The sequence below is a fragment of the Schistocerca cancellata genome, chromosome 2 (genome assembly GCF_023864275.1).
Source record: "Schistocerca cancellata isolate TAMUIC-IGC-003103 chromosome 2, iqSchCanc2.1, whole genome shotgun sequence".
NCBI lineage: Eukaryota > Metazoa > Arthropoda > Insecta > Orthoptera > Acrididae > Schistocerca > Schistocerca cancellata.
The window spans coordinates 702,647,045-702,663,526 of record NC_064627.1 but is presented as its reverse complement, the minus strand read 5'-3'; the positions used below and the strand labels follow the sequence as shown (position 1 = coordinate 702,663,526).

General features: G+C 37.8%; 1 protein-coding gene across 1 annotated transcript in view; it reads right to left on the bottom strand.

Annotated features, from left to right (window-relative positions):
• Nucleotides 1-15,565, bottom strand: part of LOC126162487 (piRNA biogenesis protein EXD1-like) — a 191,418-nt gene extending 175,853 nt beyond the window's left edge. Inside the window, exons 1-2 of the mRNA XM_049919030.1 lie at nucleotides 15,490-15,565; nucleotides 11,600-11,780 (exon numbers count right to left, since the gene is read on the bottom strand). Of these exons, the coding sequence (XP_049774987.1) occupies nucleotides 11,600-11,780 (181 nt within the window). The 5' untranslated portion in view covers nucleotides 15,490-15,565. The remainder of the gene's footprint in view (nucleotides 1-11,599; nucleotides 11,781-15,489) is intronic.
• Between the last annotated feature and the right edge of the window lie 917 nt (nucleotides 15,566-16,482).

Genomic DNA, 16,482 nt, shown 5'->3' with positions numbered 1-16,482 from the left:
AGATCGGTTTTTGGAGCCACATGCCCACTCATGTACACTTGATGACCGCACGACACAAACCCTTATGTCTCATCTGGGCACATCAACACTGACATTGGACTGTTGATGACTGGAAACATGTTGCCTGGTCAGATGAGTCTCATTTCTAATTGTATCAAGCAGATGGACATGTACAGATATGGAGACAAACTCACAAATCCATGGACCCTGCATGTCAGCAAGGAGCTGTTCAAGCTGGTGGAGGCTCTTTAATGGCGTGGGGCGTGTGCAGTTGGAGTGATATGAAACCCCTGACACGTCTAGATACAAATCTGACAAGTGACACATACATAAGCATCCTGTCTGGTCATCTGCAGCCATTCCTGTCCATTGTGCATTCCGACGGACTTCGTCAATCCAGGAGGGCAATGCGACACCCCACACATCCAGATTTGCTACATAGTGGCTCCAGGAACACTATTCTGAGCTTAAACTTTTGCTGATGATAAAACTCTGAGACATGAACATTACTGAGCATATCTGGGATGCCTTGCAACGTGCTGTTCAGAAGAGATCTCCACCCCCTCGTACTCTAAGGAATTTATGGACAGTCCTACAGGATTCATGGTGTCAGTTCCCTCCAGCACTACCTCAGATATTAGTCAAGTCCATGCCACGCCGAGTTGCGGCACTTCTGCATGCTTGCAGGGGCCCTACACAATATTACACAGGTGTACCAGTTTCTTTGGATCTTCAGTGTATAAACATACACTAATGCTGTGAAGTGGTGAGTTGGTGACATGTATTAGCTACCTGAAAAATTGGGTCTTTCAATATATACTGACACTGCTACGGGTACTTGTTTTTGTATTTTAAAACATTCTTTAATCCTCATCACCGGTGCACAAGTCGACCAATGTGGCATTGACTGAAATAAGACTTGCAGTTGGCAGCCGAACTTAACCGGATGGGGCCTCCCGACCAATGATGCCATACGCCCATAACTAAGATGTTCAACTTTGTTTTCCTCTTTGAAATATATAACAAAGGGATGGATTGTTGTCCAGTGGTAACTCCATGTTCATCTTGCAGAACTCCACTGTAATTACCAGAAAAATCACACAGGACAACGAATTCTGATTCTTTTGGATTTTATTTTGTGCGGTTAGAAAATATACCTGCTGCTTGGCAATGAAGTTATGCTGAACCAAAGAGGACAACTTGCTGCAGAATAAATCAAATTACCAGAAAAATCACACAGGACAATGAATTCTGATTCCTTCCAGTTTTATTTTGTGCAGTTAAGAAAATATCCCTGCTGCATGGCAGTGGAGTTATGCTGAACCAAAGAGGACAATTTGCTGCAGAATAAATCAATAAACACCTCTGAATATATCTCCAGTCTCTAGATTACAAAGGTCAACTGAAACACACTGGTGAAATTGTACTTTTTTAATTGAATTTTCAACAAAGGTTCTTCCAAAATTTTATGCATCTCAGTTCCACCTGACAGTAGGCACTGTTCCCACTGATGCAATTGATAGATGATGGGTTACAAAGCTCTTTTGTGAGGCATCTCAAATTTTACCTTTGTTACAGTTTTCAATTTAGTATTTTCTATCATTAGTTTCACGTTTTGGTAATTTGTGCCCACCCAAATAGTTTGTGTCACTTTGACCAGCTACAGTACAATGTTTAGATCTCAATCCAGCGAACTTAGAGAAACCTATTTTTATGCTGAAAAAATTGTCTTTAAAATTTTTGTACGCTTCTTTGCAGTTACGCAATATGAATCTTTTTAAAATCTTTGATTAACTTCCATCTGATTCAGTAACTGTTACATAGTCTTTAATATCTGTCACTGTCGTACTAACTAAATCATCTTCATAAAATAAATATACAATTCCCATTGTCTCTATTGGCAAGCTTTTCTCTGGTTTTAAAATTGGATCCTCCAAAAAGTCTTTTTCTTTAAGAATTACTTATGACTGCCTGGCCACTTAGTTCAGTAGATTAAATTCACACATTACCTTCATAATGATTCAATTATCTGGTAAACATGATAGAAGCATTAGCCTTTTTGTCCTACCGTACAATGGGAAAACTTACTTTTCAAATTCTTTTTACAACTTCACATTTCTCAACATCACTATTTGTTTCTGATGACAAACTTTCAGCAGAAGCAGAAAAAAGTTAACACTTTGTAGTTGTGGAAATTGTTCTTACTTTCAATGTGTAAAACTTCTTGTAATTCATTTTGTCTTTGCAATGGGAGACTTGCCCAACTGCTCAAGAGATATATTAAGTGACTGGACAACTTCTGAAGTAGTTATAAATTCTGTATCACTATGCAGGAATGTTTCTGAGTGAGAATGATTGTGTTCAACATTTTTGTCACTTGGTAACTGTGCATTTTTTAACATAATGATTTTTTCCCACATTAACCACAGATTTTTGAACCACTGACTATTTGTGGATACAATTCAAGCATCCATGATGTGAGATTTCTGAGCTTTCTGCTGTCTATACAAAGTGATTTGTTTTCTGTAATGGATCTCAACACTGTATTCTCAATGTGACTGTTTCCATCTTGAGAGGCATCTGGAAAGGAAGAAAACACTCAAATGCACCTAATGTTAAAATAGAAAATCATTTGTTAAAAATTAGCAGTAACCTTTACGTTTTCATGATTGATTTTAAATCACTTTATAGCTTCCAATAACACCTTGTTTTATGGAAGCACGAAATACTTGGCATAAGAATAATTAATCTTTAATACCAGTTCATAAGTAACTAACTTATTACACACGACCAACTCAGAACACATCCCCTCAGGAACAGCTGCACTCACTCTATGGCAGAGAGTATTGTTGTAACAATTAACATGAGTACACAGTCACTTTATTGTAAAGAGAGCTTCGGTCTTCATTTATTTATTTATTTATTTACTTATTTATTTATTTTACTAATGAAGTGTAAGGATGTAAAAGCATATATCATTAGGGGTAAGATAGACACTGCCCAAAGGAAAATTAAAGAGACCTTTGGAGAAAAGAGAACCAGCTGTATGAATATCGAGAGCTCAGATGGAAAACCAGTCCTAAGCAACGGAGTGAAAGCAGAAAGGTGGAAGGAGTATACAGAGGGTCTATACAAGGGCAAGGTACTTGAGGGCAATACTATGAAGATGAAATGGGAGATATGATACCGTGTGAAGAATTTGACAGAGCACTGGAAGACCAAAGTCGAAACAAAACCCCGAGAGTAGACAACATTCCATTAGAACTACTGATATCCTTGTAACAGCCAGCCATGACAAAACTCTTCCATCTGGTGAGCAAGATGTATGAGGCAGGTGAAATACCCTTAGACTTCAAGAAGAACATAATATTTCCAATCCGAAAGAAAGCAGGTATTGACAGATGTGAAAATTACGGAACTATCAGTTTAATAAGTCACGACTGCAAAATTCTAACACAAATTCTTACAGATGAGTGGAAAAACTGGTAGAAGCTGACCTCAGGGAAGATCAGTTTGGATTCTGTAGAAATGTTGGGACATGTGAGGCAATATTGACCCCATGACTTATCTTAGAAGACAGGTTAAGGAAAGGCAAACCTACATTTATAGCAATTGTAGACTTAGAGAAAGCTTATGGCAATGTTGACTGAAATGCTCTCTTTCAAATTCTGAAGGAGGCAGGGGCAAAATACAGGGAGCGAAAGGATATTTACAATTTGTACAGAAACCAGGTGGCAGTAGTAAGAGTCAATGGTCGAGAAGGGAGTAAGACAGCTTTGTAGCCTATCCCCACAGTTATTCAATCTGTATATTGAGCATGAAGTAAAGGAAACAAAAGAAAAATTTGATGTAGGAATTAAACTCCATGGAGAAGAAATAAAAACTTTGAGGTTTGCCAACAACATTGTAATTCTGTCAAAGACCACAAAGAACCTGGAAGAACAGCTGAACAGAATGGACAGTGTCTTGAAAGAAGGATATAAGATAATCATCAACAAAAGCAAAATGAGGATAATGGAATTCAGACAAATTAGAGGGAATTAGATTAGAAAATGAGAAACTTAATGTAGTAAATGAGTTTTGCTATTTGGGGAGCAAAATAACTGATGATGGTCAATTTAGAGAGGATATAAAATGTAGACTGGTTATGGCAAGGAAAGTGTTTCTGAAGAAAAGAAATTTGCTTACATCTAGTATAGATTTAAGCATCAGGAAGCTTTTTCTGAAAGTATTTGCAGGAAGCATAGCCATGTATGGAAGTGAAACATGGATGATAAATTGCTTAGACAAGAGGAGACTAGAAGATTTCGAAATGTGGTGCTACAGAAGAATACTGAAGATTATAGGGGTATATCATGTAACTAATGAGGAGCTACTGAAAAGAATTGGGAAGAAGAGGAATTTGTGGCACAATATGACTAGAAGAAGGGATCAGTTGATAGGACACATTCTGAGGCATCAAGGGATCACCAATTTAGTATTGGAGGGAAGCGTGGAGGATAAAAATCATAGAGGGAGACCAAGAGATGAATACATTAAGCAGATTCAGAAGGATGTAGGTTGCAGTAGTTATTCAGAGATGAAGAGGCTTGCACAGGATGCAGCAGAACGGAGAGCTGCATCAAACCAGTCTCTGGACTGATGGCCACAACAACAATAACAATGCAGAAATTATCATCTCAAATTTATATTTTGGCCTGTGATCTACAACAATACTAGCTATGCATGGAATAAATTTGGAAATTATAAAACAAGTGCTTCTTGAAAAAAAAATGAAAAATTTAAATTTTGTTTTGAAAAGAATTTTCTTATATTAATCTATATATTATTGTATACCATAGGAAAGGGTGTGAAAAATGCTGTTAAACATTATACATCCCAGGTCTGTAGCTCAATTGGAAAAGCTCCTACAGCAAATCTAAAACCTGCTGTTCTCTGTTTGTGGGCCACCTTATAACTTTATGGCTCTGTAATTCAGAAATGAGTTGACATATCTCAGTAAAATTTCATAATTTTCTAAGTCTATACCAACACTACACCTGCGCCATATTTCAACAAAATCTGAGACGATGAGATTTGGATCATGTGTTGACTTAATATGGTATAACCCCTGTGTGACCATAAGTGGTCACTAAAAGACTGTTCCTCGACAATTCCACTCTTGCACAAGGAAAAAAATGAACAGCTGAATCTTTTCATGTTAGTTCAGATTTCTCTTATTTTATTATGATGGTAACTTCTCCCTATGTAATTGGGAGTTGAATAAATATTTTGGCATTTGGAAGAGAAACTTAGTGATTGATATTTTATGAAAACATTTCACAGCAATGAAAAACATGAACACACTTATCACATCTGTGACACTCTCTCTCCTCTATTTTTTATCATACAAATGAATACCTTTTTTTTTTTAACTTTTCCAATTTGTGCTTTTAATGTCATACAGTGTGAAGCAGAAAACAGTGTGTGTGTGTGTGTGTGTGTGTGTGTGTGTGCGTGTGTGTGTGTGCACATGCATGTGCATGTGTGTGCACTCATGTACATAGGGTGCTCAACAATTATCTTGTATCCACACAGAAGCTGCAACTGAAAAACTTACTGCCCCAACGATGATTAGTAACAATCAGAACTAGTAGCAATAATAAACATTTTCATAAAACATGGCAGTATGCTACATGATTCTCAACAAATATCTGCCACCTACTGAAAAACGTAAATTTAAGTGTGTAGATAACTTGTTCCACATAATTATAATCAATCATAATAATGATGTATGCAACACAAAACTATCTGAGTAAAACTGTCAACTTAAACTGAAGTCAACCAAGGATGATAACCAGTAAAGAAATGATGGGATGATAAGGTTTTATTGACAGAGAGACACCATCCGAGGTTGTTCAAATGCCTGGTGCAAGTCATTCTATTTGTCACCACTTCAGCAACTTGTGTGTTGGTGATGATGAGATGGCCGGTCGCGGTGGTCTAGCGGTTCAGGCGCTCAGTCCGGAACCGCACGACTACTACGGTCGCAGGTTCGAATCCTGCCTCGGGCATTGATGTGTGTGATGTCTTTAGGTTAGTTCGGTTTAAGTAGTTCTAAGTTCTAGGGGACTGATGACCACAGATGTTAAGTCCCATAGTGCTCAGAGCCATTTGAACCATTTTGATGATGAGATGGAAGGATTAGGACAACACAGAACGCCCAGTCCGCAACTGAAGAAAATCTCTGTCCCGCCCTGGACCCAAACCCAGAATCCTGCAGTCTAGAGGCAGTGATGCTAACCACTAGACCATAATCTGGAATGCTCTGGGATGTCAAGGGATAGATAATTAGACAATGGTGGAGAGGGGGAAAATTATAGAAGGAGGCCAAGGCTTGACTACAGATAGCAGATTCAATTTGATGTAGGTTGTAGTAGTTATGCAGCAATGAAGAAACTTGCAGAGGACAGACTAGATTGGAGATCTGACCAACCAGATTTCAGAAACACAACAACCATTTAAAAGAGTACTTCCACTGATAAGGGAACTATACCTGGATCTGAATAACAAAATGACTTACAGTTGAGTAGAGAAGAGGGGAATATTGTTGGTTCACCATTACGTGGAAGCACAGTTTGATTCTGGTAACAGCAGGTATGTGGTTTCATATTCAGTGCATTCATATGTTACTTGTAAATGTGCAGTATGCCTACTGAGTTTGTTTTGCAGGGTCTTATTAGTTTAATCACTTTCCGAGCAATTTCAAAGATACCTTCATACACTGCCAATGTGGCTACAGTTGCATGAGACTGCAGTCATGTGTGTGTGAGTTGCATTTGCATGAATGTGTGTGTGTGTGTGTGTGTGTGTGTGTGTGTGTGTGTGTGTGTGTGTGTGTGTGCGTGTGTGTGACAGTCTTTTTGTTGTGCCTATCTGCGTCTCAACATCTCCACTATATGAAGAGTGGCAACTTTCCTTTTCATAACACTGTTACACTCCATCCTGGATTTTTTGTTCTTAAATTTTATAAAAAATCATGACTCATTCCATATCCCAGCAATTCTACTGCTACTGAAATCAACTGAACCTCATAATAAACTAAATAAATAGATTGCTGAGACAATGAAGCATTCCAAGCAACTGGAAAATATTTACTGAAGCTTTTGAACCACAAAGAATGAAAAACATGAATCATAAATTGCCAAACGAGGCACAATTTTATCATTATGATTCCAGTATTTCACAGTGCATCATTACAACAGGAACTGTCAAGAAAAACAGTAACTTATTTAAGTATAGGATTGGAGATGTTCATTACTGTTGTTATGAACATACATTGTTGTTATGAACACACATGTAGAATTCATCTCATGCAACAGGACTATCACAATGACCTCCATTGTACAGAATGTAAGGCACTGAAGATGAACATTGGTAAATGATACTTGATGAGACTGTATGTTGTGCTGACAACTGCATTAAAATGATACATTGGCCTACATTCTGTTCTGTGATCGTGTAGGCTGCAGATTCCTTGACTTATGCCATAGGGTGGTGGAGTATCAGCTTATGCTTAATATTTCAGGGGTCTATTACACACAGGAGACAGCTACATGCAAAGCAGTGTCTGTTTCGAGTGGACTGAGCAGTTTTTTAGATTGGAGAGTCTAGAGAAAGAGCAAGAAAGCCTTCCATCTCAAAGAGTGCAGATCAAACATAGGAAGGTAATAAACCTAGAAACCACAGATATTATGGTGGTAAATTGTTATAGTTTTGTTGGAGAAGAACAAGAGCTCTAAGAGCTAATGGAAAGCACTCAAGGTCAAATCTTTATAGTATTGAAAGCTGCCTAAAGCTAGAGATAATTTCAGCTGACATTTTTACAAAGGACCTTACTGTGTTCAGAAAGATTAAATACAATTGGTGTTGGCGTATTTGTTGCTGCTAGAAATAGTTTATCTTGTGGTGAAATTAAAGTAGATAATTCCTGTGAGTTAGTGAGGCTAACGGTTATACCTCATTAACTGCATAAATTAAAAATTGGTACCTTTCACTGACCCCTCACTCAGGTGACAAAGGTTCAAAGAATACTTGAGCATCTTCTCAAACAGGTGCCCTCCTCATGCAGTTACAGTCAGTGGTGATTTCAATCTACCCTTGTTGTGTTGACCAATATACACATTAAAATCTGGATGTATAAAAATCCTTAGAAATTGTCCTAAATGTTTTCTCCAAAACATATTTTGAGCAGTTAGTTCAGAAACCAACTCTATGTGTAATTGGTTGTAAAAACATACTTGACCTCTTAGAAACAAATAAACCTGAAAAAATAGAGAGCATGATGACAGATACAAGTGTTAGAGACCACAAGGTCATTGTAGCAAGACGATAAAAATTTGCTTGATGCCTTCCTAAGAGACTGTCACCATTTCTCCCAAACTAACTATGCAAGTGTAGACCAGACGTAAATTCAAAGAAATATTATTTACAACGATATAGAGATTAATACCAAATAAATTGAAGAGATGGAATTGATCCCCCAGGACACAAGAAAAAGGTAAGAATACTGTTGCAGCAGAAAATAAAAAAGGATGCCAAATTTAAAAGAACGTTAAATCTTTTAAAATCCCTGTGATTGGCGAAGTTTCACAGAAGCTTGAAATTTAGCACAGATTTCAATGCAAGATGCTTTTTGTAGTTTCCACAATGAAACTCGTTTTGAAAACTAACAGAAAATCCAAAAAGTTTCTGATTGTATGTTAAGTACATCAGCAGCAAGATACAATCAATAACTTCACTGTGTGATAGCAAATGTATTAGCACCAATAACAGCACCACAAAAGCATAGTTACTAAACACAGTTTTCAAAACTTCCTTCACCAAGAAAGGTGAAGTGAATATTCCAGAATTTGAATTAAGAACTATAGCAGACAGGAGTGACTTTGAAGTAGATAAAGGCAACTCTTCTGGCCCAGATTGCATACCAGTTAGGTTCCTTTAAGGTGATGCTGATGTTTTAGCTCCATATTTAGCAATCATACAACTCCTCACTTGACAAAAGATCCATACCTAAAGATTGGAAAGTTCCACATGTTATACCAAGTCTCAAGAAAGAAAATAGTAGAAATCCACTGAATTACAGATCCATATCACTAATGTCAATTTACAGTAGGATTCGGGAACATATACTATGTTTGATTATTATGAATTACCTCGAAGGAAACAATCGACTGCCACATAGTCAGCACGGATTTAGAAAATATCATTCTTGTTCAAAGTAACTAGCTTTTTTATTCCCGTGAGGTAATGAGTGGTATCAACGGGGGATATCAAATTTAGTGAAGATTTACAGAAAGCTTTTTTTTATATTGTTCTTCATGAGTGATATAACCAAATTGCATGTCTATGGCTTATCATCTCAGTTATGTGACTGGATTCATGACTTCCTGTCAGTAAGGTCAAAGTTTGTAGTAACCGTTTGACAGCAAAAGAGTAAAACAGAAGTATATATGGCATTCCCCAAGGAAGTGATATATGCCTGATCAACCAGTATGTTATGGCCACCTACCTAATTGGCATGAATAACAGCGGTGATGCATGGTGGTATGGAAACAAATGAGGCCTTGGTAGGTCGCAGGAGAGTGTTGGCACCACATCTACACCCACAAGGCACCTAATTCCTGTACATTCTGGGGAGGAGGGCAATGAGCTCTTCAAATCTGGCAAGTTCAGGGGTGAAAACATCCAATGGAACTCGCCACTGTGTTCTTCAAACCACTCCATCCTGCTCCTGGACTTGTGGTACTGCACATTATCTTGCAGAAAAATGCCACTGCCCTCGGGAAACACGATCGTCCTGAAAAGGTGTATGTGGTCTGCAACCAGTGTATGGCACTCATTGGTCATCATGGTGTCTTGCATGATGTCCAGTGGGCCCATGAATGCCCATGCGAATGTTCCCAAAGCATAATGGAGCTACTGCCTTCTTGTCTCCATCCTGCAGTACAGGTGTCAAGGAGTTATTCTGCTGGAAGATGACAGGCTTGCGCACTCCTACCAGCATGATGAAAGAGGTATCAGGATTCATCAGACCATGCAATGTTTGCCACTGCGTCAATGTCTAGTACTGATGGTCACATGTCCATTTCAGTCATAGTTGCCAATGTCGTAGTGCTAAGACTGGCACAAGCATGGGTCATTGACTGGGGAGGCCCACCGTCAGGATTGTTCGGTGCACTCTGTGTTAAGACACATTGGTACTCTGCCTAGCACTAAAGTCTGACGTTAGTTCTATCACAGTTCACTGCCTGCCCTGTTTTACCAGTCTGCCCAGCCTACTACGTCCAGCATCTGTAATCAGGAGTGGCAGCCCAACCACACTACCTATGGACGTGGTTTCACCTTGGTTTTGCCACATGTTACAAACACTCTCCACAGTGCTCCCCCAACACCGACAAGTTGTGCAGTTTCCGAAATGCTCATGCTGAGCCTCTGGGCCTTCATAATCTGCCTTGGTCAAACTCAAATTGCACACCGTCCCCATTCTACACATAGACAGTATGTTCACACACCCTATGTGTGTCTGACTAGCAGTCACTCCTCGTCAGGTGATGTTCCTATTGACTGGATGAGTTTATATAAAAAATACGTTGGTCATAATTTTCTGACTGATCAGAGTTTATAAATGATTTAGGTGACAATCTGAGCAGCACTCTTAAATTCTTGTCTAATGATGCTGTCCTTTACTGTCCATCAAAGTCATCCAATTGCAAAATGATTTAGATAAGACATCTGTTTGGTACAAACAGTAGCAATTGATCCTAAATAATGAGAAGTGTGAAGTCACACATGAGCACTAAAAGTAATCCATTAAATTTCGGTTACACGAAGCTTAAGGCTGTCAGTTCGACTAAATACCTAGTGATCCCAGTTATGACCAACTTAAATTGGAATGATCATAGCTAATGTTGCGGAAAAGGTGAACCAAAGACTGAGTTTTATTGGCAGAACTCTTAAAAGATACAACAAAGCTATTAAACAGACTGCCTACATTGCACTTGTCTGTCCTCTTCTGGAATACTGCTGAGTGGTACAAGATCCTTGTCAGCTAGGATTTATGGAGGACATCAACAAAGTTCAAAGAATAGTAGCTTGTTTTGTGTTATTGCGAAATAGAGGAGAGAGTTTCATGGATATGGTACATGAATTGGGGAGACAGGCATTAAAACAATGGCATTCTTTGCTGTGGCGAGATATTTTCATGGAATTTCAATCTCCAACTTTCTCCCCCAAATGCAAAAATATTTTATTGACACCCACCTACAAAGAGAGAAATGATCATTGTAATAAAATAGGAGAAATAAGAGCTCACACAGAAAGTTTTATGTGCCTGCTTTGCCCATGCACTGTTCCAGAGTGGAAAAGTAGACAAATTGTGTGAAAGTGGTTTAATGAACCCTCTGCCAGGCATTTAAGTGTGAACTGTAGATGTAGATGTACATTCCAGATCTTACTTGTCTATATACAGCTCTTCTAGAATCGAATGACAATGCATGGCAGGTTATGTGCTACTCTAAAGGAATGTTTCCCCATAGCATTAAGAAAGATTTATACTTACTAGACAGGAGCTCGAAACAATTAATGTGAAACAACCCATCCACTGGGTCCTCCATTGGCAGCCACTTCACATCAGTTAATGTCAATATGGAACAATCATCTGATATTGAATGAAAACACCCACGAAGATTTCCTTCCTTCGTCTTTACCAAGAGAACTTGGCCTTTCACAAAACCATCCATCTGAAAAAGGAAAATTAGTAAAACTTTCCTAGTTTATTAGATGAATGAGTCCTTCCAACTCCTCTCAAAGAGAGAATCATAGAACTCTCACTATATTATACCACTTTGCCATGATGCCATTATTGTATGACCCTGTTACATCAGAGCACCTGATGATGCTTGATGTAGTGATGAGCCAAAACATTATGACCATTGCCCACTGCTAGACTGAATGCCTCCTAGCAGTGCTGCAGGCATGTGTGACAGCAAGGAAAATTTATAAATGTAGTTGAGATGAATGGGTATCATTCTACTGACAACACAGGCTGCAAATGTGGAGCTCCTCTGACATAAGCTACTCTGAGAAAGGGCACATTGTTATGGCCCAGTGCCTAGAAACAGGTATCTTGGAAACACCAAAGTTGGTTGGCCGTACACATGCAGCAGTCATAGGGTTTTATAGTAAGTGGTTGGTTGACAGTGAAATCACAAGCAGGCAGAAAGGTGTTGGATATCCACACCTCATCACAATATGTGGAGATTGGAGGCTTGCTCACATTGTAAAGTGAGACAGGTGGTGATATGTGGTAGACTTGATGCAGTGCACAATGCTGGTGCAAGCATATGTGGTTCAGAGCACACTGCTAAATATGGGGCTCTGCTGCAGACGACCACATGTTCCTATGTTATCCTAATGACATCAGTTATGACTGCAGTGAGTGCAAGACAATCAACATTGACACCTGGTCAAACGAAATACACTTCTCATTACTCCTTGGTGATGGTAGTGTCCAGATATTTCATTATCCACACAACAAGCACAGGCTGGTGAGGGCAGTATTGTACTGTGGGGACACTGACCTGGTCTTCCATGGGACCTGTGATAGTAATCGAATGGGGTCATTCGATGGTAACTCGCGTTACTGAGTGATGTTTATATTGTAAGTTTTGGACAATTAACAGAAGGAAGTGTTTCTATTAAATATTTTTTATACCTCAAAACATACTTTATACAGAAGGCTCTATAAATCTATATCACAATAATTGTTACATTACTATATTTATAAACCCAAATCTTATAATTATTCTTGGTAACACACATTACATCTCCAAGAAATGGCTTTTGCATATAATAAAGAAAATACAAAAGTCTGCTCTGTTTTATGTGAACATTTCTTGTAAGTTTTACACACTATACCAGACGATCTTATAAGTATTTTAACACAGTTCCAAACATTTAATCACCAATAAAATAAATACTAAAACATAATGAACAGGAAACTCACGTTACAACATATGGTAACTCACGTTACGTTGTCACAGATCACAGTCAAACTTGAAAACATCATGGGAATTTACAACACTTGGAGGGTTCACTTTTCTGACAAGCTTGTCTTTAGTGTAGTACATCTCATCTTTAATTTCAGGCCACTTCCAAAACTTTCCCTCTTTCATCATAACATCAACTTTACACTCACCATTTTCAATTTTAGTAACATTACCAGGAAAATATGAATTGTCGTATTTTACCACCACCCAGTCATCTACTTGCAATTATAGTGATTTTTCTGTTCTGTTAGTGTTTTTCTCTGCAGATGATGAAGTGGTGTGTTGTACAACTTCATTATTCTAGAGTTCCAAGTGATGAATTTCAGAAATGTTCAAGAAAGGCTTGCAATTCTTGATTAAGGCTGAGAGCTGCAGTTTTTGCTTCTTTGGCTAAAGTCTTCTTCACCCATAAGAACTGCTGTCACATTAGAAGAAGAATTCAACAATGCTGTCACAAAATCTGTTGTACTGTTTCCAACACATTTCCTATTTTGCACATGAGACCAAACTTGGCCTTTGACAGCCCCACCAATTCCATCCACTGGCCCCTTCCCATGAGAAGTTGCAAAGTACTTCCATGTAATTCTTTTGGCGTGACTCTTACTTAGATATTTTTTGACAGTTCTTCAAGAAGTCTATCAACATAGGGAATGACAGTGTTTTTTATGTGGTCCAGATTATCAGATACCAACACACAGTGGTGAGAAGTACCTGAATGCCAAATCATGGCGATAAAAATATTAATTTGATTCTGTTGCCAATGTAGACTTTGAATTTCATCTTGACTTAAACATATAAAATTTTCAGAAAAATTGATTTGCATCATGGCAGTTAGCATCGCAGAAGGCAGTGATTCCTTATCACTCTGATAGTTCTCTCTTAAAGTAGCAGTGCTCTAAAAATTTAGGTCCCATTGTAAGAATATGATCAATAAGATACTGTAATGTACCTTCTTCCTCTACTTTCAAAATTCTGCCATCACTCTCCTGCCACACATATCATTTCACGCGGTACTCTTTTACACCAGTACATAAATCAAAAAGTTTAAGTGCCAATAAATCTTTACATTTCATGCACTTTCCAAACAAACAATCAGCTGTAGGCTCTGCACACAGAAAAAATTCTGGGCAGTTACTGGTGTACTTAGGTATTTGGGGTACTATGCTAAGAAGAGAGTTAATAGCACAGACGAAATTCTCGTGATATCTGCAGAGACACAGATTGCGTAGAAATTTATTGGCAAGCATGACATGTTTGGGTCTTAATTATGCAAATTTAATTTTACCACTCACTTTGCCATTTTCTTCACAAAACATTGCATGGGCTTCTTTCAAAGAAAACATCAAGTGTCATACTTGCAAACTTACTCTTACCTTTCTCATCTTTTACAGTCACGTCTTTGTGTCCAGGGGCCTGTCTAATAATGTCATCCCTTTCATAGAATTTGCTCACTGCACTTATTATTTCAGCACTTATTTTTTGTTTAGAGATTCCTTCTACTTCTAAAGGTTCAACAAATGTATGATACAACCTTCTAATAACACATTTTTGTTTTCTGGGTGATGCTGGAAGTACACGTTTCACTTTCGATATGGCTTTTCCCAATGAAGACCTATTTTTATATGGTGGATAGGCAGAACTACTTGGTGCAGCTGAAGATGCTTCCTTTAGCCACTTCCTGCACTTCACAACTCTTTCGCTAACATTCTGTTTCCTGTCTGCAGCAATCTTTTCTTGTTCTCTTTTACTCAAACATTTTTCATGTTCCTGCTTCTTTGTCCTAAATTTTTCCACAGTTTCCTTGTGTTTGATTTTATACTCTTCATATCTGACTGCATCTTTCAATTTCTGCCTTCTTCTTCTCATCTTTTCTGCTGCACTTAAAGGCATTCTGCAAAAATTGCAAATTGTTGTAAAGTAGGAATAGCTATTCCCTATGGGATTTTATGTGGAATATTGAGATAAATATACATTAAATATGTTGAAATATATTGTTAATTGTGCTGTATGTAATTAAGAACCAATATGAATGCTCAAAATTATAACTAATCCTACAACAATTATGGTAACTCGCGTGACATAAATAAAGGTAAACCACATTATGTGAATTAAATATCCTATACCAAGTGAAGGCTTCCAGGAGGAAATTTATTTGAGACACCAAATTATCAGGTACACTTATGTGAAGAACAGCATGGCATACAACTTTCTATACTTTAATGTACTTTGTGAAAAATCTTAAAAAAATTGGTATTTGGTAACTCATGTTACACATTTTGGGTTATCATGCTTAAATTTTTTGCTTCTAAAAATATACCAAAAAGAAGAAGTAGAAGTATGCACTTAAAAGCCATATATAAATCATAAAGACTAATTATAAATTTCATGAATTTTTTCTTACCTTGAAATTGATCAAATCTTCTGCATGAACAAACTCAACAATATAGTCTTCACAACAATGGCTCCCACAAGAAAACAATAGGTTTTGGAGGGAAAAATCAATCTTGCCAACAAAATTCAATGCCCAAACTACATATGTAACAGAGTAAAATATTCCCACAGAAAAATTAATTTTTTGATAATGATTCCTCGATTACATGGAATGACCCAAGACATCATGACAGCTATAGACTATGCAAACACTACTGCAGGCTACCTGTATCCTTTCATGATGCATTTCCTCTGGTGGTGGTCTTTTCTAACAGCATAACTGTCCATATCGTAAGACTAGAATTGTACTACAGTGGTTTGAGGGGCATTGTAGTGAACTCACGTTGTTGTCTTGGCCACTAAATTTGCTTGATCTAAACTTGACAGAAGACATCTGAGATACTAGCACGCTCCAGCTCCACACTCATAAATAACCGGTCCATAATTTACAGGTATTGCATCTGGTGCCACATACCTTTGGAAACATACCAAGGACTTGACAAATCCATGCCATGCAGAACTGCTGCTGTACTGCCTTTCAAAGGTGGGCCAAAATGTTATTAAGCAGGTGATAACATTTTGGATCATCAGTGTATGTCCGACAGTTAACAAGCAGGTCACTTCGAAACTACTTCAGGCAGACCTCTGAATATTTCTGAGAAATGTGGGAACTTGGTCATGGAAGGATTAAAAACATCATTAGCATATAAAATATGTATGTCATGGAGTACTAAAATGGGTTTCCACTGTGCCAATTTCTAAAAAGAGAGGTTCCCATACTTTGACCTTTTGGGGGGGGGGGGGGTGTTTTTGAAATTTAGACTTCTTAAAACTTTATTTTAACACTTTTCTGCACATTTTAAAAGTGTGATAAAATATTTGTATCTGTAGAAAAATAATATTCCGTCATACCACATCTCAAAACCTGTAGTTCTGATTTATTTATTTATTTATTTATTTTGTT